The sequence below is a fragment of the Triticum dicoccoides genome, chromosome 3B, assembly GCF_002162155.2.
Source record: "Triticum dicoccoides isolate Atlit2015 ecotype Zavitan chromosome 3B, WEW_v2.0, whole genome shotgun sequence".
NCBI lineage: Eukaryota > Viridiplantae > Streptophyta > Magnoliopsida > Poales > Poaceae > Triticum > Triticum dicoccoides.
The window spans coordinates 499,796,216-499,807,885 of NC_041385.1; the positions used below are offsets into that span (position 1 = coordinate 499,796,216).

At 46.3% G+C, this 11,670-nt stretch overlaps 1 protein-coding gene across 1 annotated transcript in view; it reads right to left on the reverse strand.

The window, feature by feature from the left end:
* Nucleotides 1-6,224: 6,224 nt before the first annotated feature.
* Nucleotides 6,225-11,670, reverse strand: part of LOC119276745 (katanin p60 ATPase-containing subunit A1-like) — a 5,923-nt gene continuing 477 nt past the window's right edge. Inside the window, exons 2-7 of the mRNA XM_037557890.1 lie at nt 10,491-10,965; nt 9,144-9,341; nt 8,544-8,788; nt 8,084-8,242; nt 7,067-7,154; nt 6,225-6,784 (exon numbers count right to left, since the gene is read on the reverse strand). Coding sequence (XP_037413787.1) covers nt 6,503-6,784; nt 7,067-7,154; nt 8,084-8,242; nt 8,544-8,788; nt 9,144-9,341; nt 10,491-10,965 — 1,447 coding nt within the window. The 3' untranslated portion in view covers nt 6,225-6,502. The remainder of the gene's footprint in view (nt 6,785-7,066; nt 7,155-8,083; nt 8,243-8,543; nt 8,789-9,143; nt 9,342-10,490; nt 10,966-11,670) is intronic.

Here is an 11,670-nt window from a genome sequence, read left to right on the forward strand (position 1 = left end):
AAGCCCAACTTTGCCAAAGTGATCGAGGACAGCAAGAAGTTCCAACTGTCATTCCCAGCACGCCCCACACCGTACGAGCAAAGAACTTATAGAGCCAAGCCCAACTTTGCCAAAGTGATCGAGGACAACCAGAAGTTCCAGCTGTCATTCCCAGCACGCCCCAAACCGTACGAGCAAGTGGGCAAGTAAAGAACAAGTGGTTCGTTATTTCTACATTTGTACAAAAGGAGCATATAGGATTTCCAGGCCACTTCCTATTGCGCATATTATCCTGCGTAAGCACAGCATTCTGAAATAGCTGCCATAAGAAGATTTTAATTTTCAGCGGGATAGGCGCTTTCCACACCCATTTATAGTTAGGGCCAGATAAGTTTCTTTCCAACCATTTATATATTGACTTAGTAGTAAATTTTCCTTTACTACTAAGTGACCAGGAAATTGTATCTGAAGAATCATTCAGTGACAACTTTTTAGCCTCCATGACCATCCAAGCCCACTGATCACCCAACACACCAACCAATCTGTGTCTGAAGCTAAGTTCATAGTTGTTCGTTACTCTGGGCGCTTAGTAGTAAACGGCCGAAGCAAAAACCAGCGGTTGCAACAAAAAAAGCCACTCACCATCTTGTATCTAGCAACAAAGTCAACGGTTCCAGCACAAAGCGTGGCCGGTTCCAACAAAAAATAGAATCATCGCTTGTAGCATTGGTTACAACCCTGGAGGCAAAAAAAGCAACGACAACTCCTCTGCCACAGCCAACGATCATGAACACACCCACTCGCAGCTGGTTTTAGCTTCTCCGTGGCCGGTTGCAACTCCTTATGCTGACGGTTGTAGCAAAAATAGCTGTTGGCTCCTAGCTCTGCTCTCGGTTGCAACAAAATGAGATGCTGGTTTCAGCTCCTGCTTCACCAGTTGCAGCAAAACTAGCTGCTGGTTCCAGCATCGCCGTCCGCTCATCGGGTTGCAGCCGCAGTCATGGTCACCCCCCATCGCCGTCCGTCGACGGGCGCCCAACGCAGTCTCAGCACCTCTGTCGCGGGGGTACACTCAGGGTCCTCTTCGCAGCGCAAGCGATGGTTGCAATTTGATTGGGGGTCATCGCACCACAGGCGTGTGGATTAATGGGAAAAGGGAGACAACGTGTTGCCATGGGAAGAGAAGATGCCCAAGAAAAAGGGGATCGGGAGGTCGGAGACGATGAATAAGTGGTCCAGGTCGTTTTCGGGTTAGAGATAAGGTAGAGGGGATAAATCGGTGGTGGGGCCGACGTGTCCGTGTGAGGCGGACGGCCCAAATCTTAGCCGGCCAGCCGGCACCAAACATTTATACCTTGGAAAATGCAATACAAATTGATCTCTTAACCGGTGCCCTTTTCAGCTTAATTTCTACATTTTTAAAACATCAAGAAAAGATCAGATCTATTATAAAAGTTCACCGGAAGCACAAAGCATCTCAAACATAATAAAAATTACATCGACATTCCAGGATAACCGAACGACAAGTACTACCGCCAGAATGCGCCGTTGTCACCGCTCCCCTACCAGAGTCAATCTAACCTTATCGATGACAACTGGAAAGTCTTCATGCATGTGCCCCTACGGACCGGCGCCATGAAGTTGTAGCCATAGCCGTTGAACTCTTGTATAGATCTAAAGTATCTAACACCAAATCTCGCCACATGACGAGAAAGGCTAACCTCACCGCCCCGAGTAGACGACACAAATCTACACCGAAACTCCGTCGACTACGTCTAAATGAACGTACTCGAGGGCGATCGAAACCCGGAAGACAAACTCGAAGAAGAAACTCCGTCATCTGCCCGTGCGCTGCACCTGCGAGGACTAAAAAAACATAACCTATGGTCCTAAGCAACTGACCGGAGCAGAGAGGAGGCGAATTCACGAGCTTACCGGTGAAGTCTTGAGGGAAAAGTTTGCCCTACCCACATAGGGTTGGGGGACAAGAGAAAGTCGTACGGTCCATCAGGACTGTTTACCTTAACTTTTTTCATCTTAATGTAGTAATACTGGTAGTATTTTCAGTTCAGCCGTAACTAGCATCAATTTCTTAGTAGTATACTAGCTCAGCAACATTTTTCGTCTTGATTTAACAGGGAAACATGAAGGGTAAAAACTACCTGGAGAAGGAACAAGCGTCACGGGATTAACACTGGACATCACTAACTCCAGCGAGGGACGTAGTACGACGAGCAGGAGCATGTGTGTATCGCGTACTTCGCGCTCTCCCGTCCAACGCTTGTCCTGCAGATCTACGCTCGATCGGTGCACGCGCAACACGACGCCATGGCCTCATCAATGACAACAATGTTGGGGGCCATCCGGTCGACGTCGCTGCTCTCTCTCTCTCTTTATTTTGATTTTCATGGTCTTTCCAAAGTTCACCGATCCTCTGCAGTATATCACGACGTTGCGTACCCTGTCCACCCTCTACCTCCACCACTGAACCGAGAGAGTGCAACTCTACAATATCAGAGGAAACCGGCAGTTATGAGAACATCGGTATACACCGACAAGGCAATTTCATACCTTCTTCTAATTTATAAATGAAAATCCTGACAATCTAAGGTTGGATTTTTTTTAAACGAGATAAAAGATTTGCCATTTTCATTAAATAAGGAGTTTTAGAGGTTCAAGCTATAGGCAGAAGGCCAAAGCCACATACAATACATCACTCTCGCGATATCACGTTACACAAATGTTTAGCACCGGCAAGACACCACAACACCGCTTCCTCTTTGATTCTCGTGACCATGACACCAACCGGCACGGAGTTACGGAATACCATAGCATTCCTTTCTTTCCAAATTTACCATGACACGAGTAGCATAAGAGAGGTTAATGGCCTTCGCGACTGTATCATCCTGGACGCATTATTGATAAGGTTGGATTTTTAAGCATGGCAAATCTGACATCTGGGATGGCAAAATATATTGTCCCTGGCATGGCGACTTTTCTCAGCAAGCATGGTAAATTCTGACAAAAGAACGACAATGGCAATGCGGGGACCAACCACTTCGCGAAATTTTTCCGCGTCTGTTTGCAACAGCCGACAACAAAGAAGCCAGGGTGGCTGACGTGTCGACCCCCAATGGATGGGCTCCAACATTTAGGATCATGTTTGGGGTGAGCCAAACAACCGAGTGGCAAAACCCTATAATTCTACTCCACGACACAAGACCCTCACCAGAGAGGGATGGGGTGACTCGGAGGCTGGACCCCTCCGGCCAATTCTCCATGGGATCACTTTACAATGAGATTTTCAGGGCAACCCCTAGGATCAACCTGTCCGGTACCACGCTTAAGGCCGAGGGAACGACCCGCGTCACCTGCTACGCGAGAGGAAGGGAGAGCCTCGCCGCCTTTGGCGCCGATCAGGCTTCGCCCGGCCATGCCCTCTGGCGGCGGCAAGGTAGGAGGAGGGATGGCGGTGGGGATCGAGTAGGTGCGGGAGGGGATGGGGTTCCAGAGGGGAGGGCTGAATCTGAATGAAAACTCGCTCCAAGTCAAGTCCTAGTGATTCAAAAGTCAAAACGGTGAAACACAGATAGCTGGACGGGCATTAAATGGGCCTAGTTAAGGGCTACGCCATGGCTGAGAGAGGGGTCAGCAGCCTAGCACAATCTCCCTGCACGCTGCCATGCATTCTGGCCGGCGATCTAAACCCTAAACGAAGCATAGGCTCTACACGGCCCGATCTCACGTCAGGAGACAAATCGCAAACTAGCTGACAAGGAGGGGCAGGGTAGGCGGCTATAGCCACCTAGGCTGGGGTGAGCTCAAAACGAACAAGCATGAAGCTAGAGACCCCAGACGCCAGTAGTAGGAGTAACGTCCTGCATCTGCGTGCTGCGTGCTGCGTGCTGCGTGCGCGCATGCAGGCAGCAGGCCCCTGAGTGAATTAAGCAAAGGGTCGACGCCATTGCACATCGTGCTCTCTTGTGCCGCGGGATTTCGCGAGCGGCCGGTGGATCCGGTACACGCGCAGTCCACGCGTAGCGTGCTTCTGTAGTAGTAGCACGTACGTGTTTTGGCTCACGGCGCATCCATCAACCCGGCTACGTACGCCGTCCGTCCGTACGGCGCGCGTGCCGCCGTGATGTGTCCTGTCACACTCTGTAGCACGGTACAATGTTGTCGTGTGATATACACTGTCACTAGCTACTAAGCTTTGATTCCCCTCTGTTGACGGACGCACAAAACGGCCCCGCGCTGCATGCACGCCCGCCCGATTGGACAAGCCGTGCCGGCGACGCTGTACGGGCGCACGCCTGCACAGCCCAGAGGAATAAAGGGAAAGGAGGAGTACCAGAAGCCGGGGCCGGCCGGCTGCCCCGCCGCGAGCTAGCTAGCTAGCTGGTGGCGAGGATCGAGGCGGCCGGACGCGCGCGCGGCCGGCAGCGGCAGGATGGACAAGACAAGAGAGATCGCGAGATGCCGGCCGCTGCGGGCGTGCATGCATGCACAGCTAGGGCGGCGCTCGCTTTCATTTATGGCCAGGCCAGCACCGCTGCCGCCGCGCCGCGCCAGGCTCGGTTTTCCCCAACGGCATCGGCGAGGCACGTACCTGTGTCCTGTGCCCCGATGCGCAATGGCACTGCACGTACTACACGACGTAGAGACGTACGGTGGCATGGACGGGTCGGCGTCGAGCTATATATCGAGCGTGTTGTGCAGCGTGCGGGTGGTCGCTGCTGCATGCCGCGCCCATGTGCCGGGCGTGGGCGTACGTGCTGCCGCATTCGCAAACCCGCCCCGCCATGCCAGGCCACGCCGCGCATCTCCAGCCCGAGCAGAGCAGTGGCGCACCGGCACGGCGCCGTGTAGCCTAGTGTAGCGCGCGGTGCGCACAGGCAGCAGCAGTGGCCACCGCTTGCTTGCCTTCTGTTGTGGTTTACCCAGCTGCTCCCCCGCCAGTCCGTTACTGTTCCGTTTCAACTCAGCGCACAGTGGCGCGGCCACGTTCCGGGTGCAGTCCGCGCACTGTGCACGCTCGCATTCGTTCCTTTTGTTCCTGCACTGCACTCCTAGCGACCTAGCGGCTTTCTGATACTCCTACTAATATACCGGTCGCTGTGTGCGTACGCCTTGTCACTGCATGCCGGCGCATGCCTTAGGCTTGTTCGGTTAATCCTCCCCCAAGAGAATTGAAGGGGTTTGACAAGAATTGGTTTGTATTTTGACTTATAAGAGGTTTAAATCCCCCTCAAACCCCTTCAATCCACTCGGATTCGCATGCAACCGAACAAGGCCTTAGGAGGGAGGAGGGGATCGGAGAAGGGAGCAGAGAGGGGTAAATGTGGTGCCTGCGCCTTTCTGAAGCATGCTTCATGGCGCGTGTAGGAGCTATCGGTTCTGCGCGCGCGGCGTGGTGGTGTTGTTTGGCTCGGTAACTCTAGGGGTATTCCTCGGTTTGGCATTTCTGGAGCTGGTACAACGGGTTGCGACGAATTTATACAGTTGCGCGTGTGCAGTACAAAGCCAAACATTCAGAGATGATCTATCTTGCAAGACCCATTGGGTATTCTCGGTTTAAAGAATGAGATGATTAAACTAAGACTCTGGCAACCAACATCAGAGTCGTTGTAGTATAGTGGTAAGTATTCCCGCCTGTCACGCGGGTGACCCGGGTTCTATCCCCGGCAACGGCGTTTTTTAATTTTCTATCATAGGTAGCTATGAACAGCAATTTTTTTTTTACTTGAGCCATGAAGAGCATTGATCGTAGGTAGAGCTATATGAGAGGTCACATGAAAACAAGTGAAGGACACGACTTCCATGTCTTCAACTAGATTGCGCGTAGTACAGGTAAGTTTATTTTTCTGGGGGTAGGAGAAGTAGGTTATGATACCAGGTCTCGGTGCCAGGCCGCCCCTACGGCCCTACCTCACATATGAGAGACTGACCCTGAGACCAGCAAAACATCGCTTCAACAAAGAGCGTAACCACTATAGACCGGCAAAAAATCGCTTCAACACACACGATCGGATCTCTGTTATCTTCAAGTGCTGGGAGGCGCCTTCAGGGATGCAGAAATGTAACCACTGGAGACGCAACTTCTTCAACACAAAGCGCTGTACATGAAACATTCATGCTGTAAAAGGCGGATATCAAAACTTCAAAATTATTCCGCAGAGTAACTAGAAAATGGGTGGGAGATGGAAATACAGTGATGATCATGTCCATACATAGCATTTCGAGAATTAACACAAAGAAATTCACTTTCACAGTTCCAGACTTCCAGTACCACTGAAACTCAATCAACAAAAACACTCAACGAATAATAATTCGGTTCTGAGTTTACGGTCTGCCTCTTGTCATAAACTACCGGCTCAGGAAGCATAGTTGAACATACATACATACTGCCGCCGTTGAAACAATATACGGAAAGGTGGAAATAAGGCAGATGCCGGGAATAAAACACAAACAAACAAAAAAGAGTGGACAAGATCCAGCAATCTTCTTCAATGGGAACCAAGGTTTAAGCAGATCCAAACTCGGCCATCCACTTCTCGTGACGTTCAATATCAGACGGCGACACACTCTTCTGGACCTTGACCAAAGCTTCTTCAAAGTCACACATGGCTACCGGGTCCTTTGAGATATCATCCTTTGACATGTTCTTGATCTCATCACGGGTCTTGCCTGCAATCTTTCGCCTCATACCATTCATCGAAGCATCACGACAAACATTTGTCAGGTCATCCCCACTATACCCTTCTGTCCTTCGTGCGACTTCATCGATGTTAACGTCAGTAGCTACCTGTTGATACAAAGCGGGGCGTTAGTAAGCAACATGAGATATTAAACAGTGACTTACCATCAATATAGATGACGCAGTATGATTACTGAACAGTACCTGTGAATGCAATAAAACCACAACAACTAAATGACGAAAAGATGAGCAAGAAATGCTTTAGTACTCCCTCAGTCCAGAAATACTTGTCGAAGAAATGCATAAAAATGAATGCATCTAGAACTAAAATACATCTAGATACATCCATTCCTCCGACGAGTATTTCCGGACGGAGGGAGTACATCATACCTCAACCGTTCTAAGATTTATGCTGATGAGTGACTTTCTGCTTTCAAAACTTGGAAGTGGAATATAGATACGCTTTTCCAGCCTCCGCCTGTGCCAATCAAGATTCGGTGAGTTAAAAAACCATATGTGCCAGAGGAATAGTAACATAAATATAGTTCCAGTAGTAGAGCATGTAGCTAGCACGCTGACTGACAAACAAATTGGCAGGAAAAATAAAACCTGTAGTTTCACTGCAGAAAAGAACTGTTTATTGCGGCAGACAATATAAATAGGGAAACGGCACATTAATCAATGTAGAGGCATGAGAGCAGTTAAAATTCAGAACACCCAGATACCACTCTAGCCCGCAAAGGTAGTGAACAGAAACAGAACTCAAGTTACAGATGCTCAAGGCTCTGATCTTACTCCATAAAACGGCGACATGACAAATGTAGCATGAACTAAACAAAAGAATCATTTGCCTTATTTGAAGGAAACTAGTAAATGTGTACATGCAATGCATGTTAATATTAAGGGAAAACTTAATTGCAAACTGATATTAGGTAGGATATCAATTAAGCATTAATTACGTGGATAGTGTAGCCGTCGATAATTGGTATAATATTAATTGCACGTTAAACACGTTGAGTGCTTGCCGTTGGAGCAATATAGGTCGTTGGATTAACATGATTTGATGGCTGAGATTTGTTTGGATCTGCCCCTTTGGGTCTTTTTATATTGGTATAGATATATGTACTACGCTTCACCTCTGGTGATCTCTAACTACAATAGTAACACAACTGAAGAAATCAATCCGGTCTCTTACTCTAACAGCAACACAACACTAGAAATCAATCAGGTCTCTAACTCCAATAGCAACACAACTCTAGAAACAAATCCGGTCTCTAACTCCAATAGTAACATAACTCAAGAAATCAATCATCTTGTACAAATCCAGATATTATGCCAAGAGTTTTGATACTACCAGTAGCACCTCCAAATTAATAAATGCAAATACGAGTGAAAGAGTTTGCCAACCTGAGTGCTTCATCAATATCCCATGGAAAGTTCGTAGCTGCCAGAACCATAACAATTTTCGGCTGACCATCTTCATTGGTAGAGCTATTGTTAACACCATCTATTTGCACTAGAAGTTCAGACTTTACCCTCCTCGATGATTCATGCTCACCAGAAGCTCTGAACAAATACATAAATTGATAAATCTGGGCACGGTATTTTCTAAATGAAGATAAATAAAATATAAGAACTGGCAGTTTCATATTTTCATTACATTTGCCTGTCAAGCTTAATTAAAAAGAGATATATAAAAAGCACAAGAATGTTCTCTTCTGCGACATGTAACTTATTTACCAGGCAAAACAATTAAGAATGTCTTCAAGTTTAAGCTACAAAGCTGTTGGGAAAATTGTCATTATCTTGGCCGGCATTAATAGAACTTGAACTTGTACGGCGAACAGCAAAATGTATAGTCACATACCCACGAGATGTGCATAGGGAGTCTATTTCATCAATGAAGATTGTACTTGGAGCGTAGGCCCTTGCAAGTTCAAATAAACAACGGACCATGCGCTCACTCTCCCCCCGCCATTTCGAAGCCAATGTTGCAGAAGAAACATTAAAGAATGTTGTTCCACATTCTGTAGCTACTGCCTTAGCTAAAAGGGTCTTCCCGGTACCTGGTGGGCCAAACATAAGAACCCCTTTCCAAGGTCGACGAATACCCTGAACAGAAATAGAACCCGAAGGAGTATGATGAGGCACATGTAACTTTAGACTGAATGGAACAGGGCACAGAAAAAGAGAAAATATACAAGATTAATATCATGAGTTACTAATTTTAGAAACTTGCGGTTAGCGTGATTGGGTATACATAATTTTAAATGACATATTATAAACCAGCCATATTAAAGAAAAAATAATAAGTGTGGATGTCCAGATGACTCATGTGCACCATGCTACCAAAGAAAGGCAGCAACTTTGTCCATGGTCATGATGTTAGATAGCAACAAGAATGAATAAACAGATAAAATAACAGACACTTCATTGAATAGCATAGTTCGAAATTCCAAATCGTTACCTGAAAATATTCAGGCATCCAGAGAGGAAGCACAACTGCTTCCTCAAGGAGTCTTTTGGCCTCACTAAGTCCTGCAACATCATCCCATCTGACTCCTGGGGTAGAGTCTAGAACATCTCTTTCAAGCATGGCAGCTAAGTCCCCATCCGGTCCTTCATACTGTGCCTTCTTGGACTTACCTTCTTCAGCATCGCTGCTCTGAAAGGAAAGGATAAGAAAAAAAATAGAAAAATTCAGAAACGCGATTTGCATATAGCAGTACTCTGTAGTTCCATATCATCAAGTTGATCAAAAGGCTAAACCCAATAGAGGCAGGCACAAAAAAAAACATGTATATATGCGGATTCCAGTTCCCTCTAGCCTACCCCATGGACAGGGGTGCATGGAAGCTTGCTATCCATGTGCCAGAGCCATGAGTTGGTTGCGAGATCTTATGGGTTTCACCTCTAGCCTACCCCAACTTGTTTGGGACTAAAGGCTTTGTTGTTGTTGTTGTGTTGATGCGGATTCCAGTTCCCTAATTTAGAAGGTAACAATAGATGCTCTCCTATTTCAGTATGCAATTGCTTTTGAGATGCTTGGTGATTTCAACATTATTCTTGTTGTGTGCACCATCATACTTCACGCCTATGGAATATGCACAACGAGGAGCTAGAAATAGATGATGATAGAGTATTCCTTCAGTATAGAGTTCAAAAAAAGTGTCTTCAATAACTATAAAAAGGTATGTTGCTCGGTATGACAAACTAAATGATTTTAGGAACAAATAGAGAACCCAAGTCGACATATTTAAGGCTATCTTCTAAAAAAAGGCTAACGTTAACTAAATGGCACCATTGACTTCAGTAGTATCTTGCAGAAAACTGTTAACTCCACTTTGCATACACCAACATATGTTGGAAATAATAGATGTAGCCACATTATGAAATCATACAATACAAAAACTAATATATAAGAAGTAAATATCCTGGATGACATTCAAAAGCTCCTTTTTCTTCTTCTTTTGGCACTAGGCAGACAGGCAGGTAAACATTGCCAGCAGAAAAAGAAGCACTAAAAGTCTAATTCTCAAACATATATTTTCTCATTTATGGGTGCAGACAGAGGTAACTAACAACATCAACAAAATATACTCCCTCCGTTCCTAAATATAAGTCTTTGTAGAGATTCCACTATGAACTACATACGGATGTATATAGATGCATTTTAAGTGTGGATTCATTCATTTTGCTCCGTATGTAGTCCACCTAGTGGAATCACTACAAAGACTTACATTTAGGAACAGAGGGAGTATTTGATCAAATAAAGATTTCAGAGTGTAACGAATATTTGCTTGAAAGAAATTACCGCTGAATCAGCCTTGCTCGAACTTGATTTTCCTTTCCTCCCACCAGTGCTTGAAGCAGTTGATGATCTTACCGCAGAGCTTGCTTTACTTCCGCTGGGTTTTGCACCACGGCTAGGTGTTCCAGTCTTTGATGGACCCCGTGCCCAAGCTCCATCTTGGGAGGATTTTCTTGCACTAGATTGGCCTCTTGCTGACCTTCGGTTTGGTGTATTTGTATCTCTTGGAGGTGCCCACACATCAGGGTCGTCAAAGGTTGATGGCGATGATGTTGGATACTCGTCCAATGGTTGGAATAGAAATGATTTATTATTAGAGCGAATAGGAGGCGATGAGGATCGCATTGTCCCAGGGGCTTCTTTAAATGACTTCAATTGGGCATCGAGCTGCCTCACAATCTCTACCTCTTCACTTATAGCTTTCTTACAGTTCATCCATTTTGTGCGGATAAAGGTGTCATCTAAATTAGCTAGATGCCTGCATAAATATTCACGATCAACTATCACATCATGAAGGACAACAAATTAAAAACATCTGTTAAGCTTTTACTCCTAAGTACTAAAGATAACGAAAGCAACGGGGAAATGCATTATCCGAGTTTTAAATATCAACAATATTCACCACATCGAACATTCTACCTTCAAATCTGTAATGAATTAACATATCAACAAGAACAGGGCCTCTCGCACAATGCGACTCAAAGCAGATCCGCAAAAGGCTGGTTGTGACGTGAATGCAATGTTTTAGTGAAAACACAGGACTACTGTTTTGAAAGTCTCAAGATGAAATGAAGCATTGGCGTTCATTAGGTGCAACTGTGTATCACTTCTACAATAGCCAAGGTGTCTCGTGACTTCAAATCCAGGCAGACTTTACATGCATCGCCTGATATTCTGAAGCACCCAAATCATGAAAATGAGTTACTGGAACGCTTTTTGACGGCAGATCGCGCAAATAGACGATTGTTTTCTCGACCCTAAATAACGATAACCGTAACAACATACTACCAACCGCAAGACTTCTCGCTCAGAGCAAAATGACTTGAACCCACTATACCGGAACAATCAAACGGATCCTCACCGGCCAAATCCGAGGGCCGTGAGGTCGAACGCACAGATCCCACGTCGCGAATTACACAGCGCGTAGCCGCCAGCGAATCCGCCGGAGGGGGAGGGGGAGGGG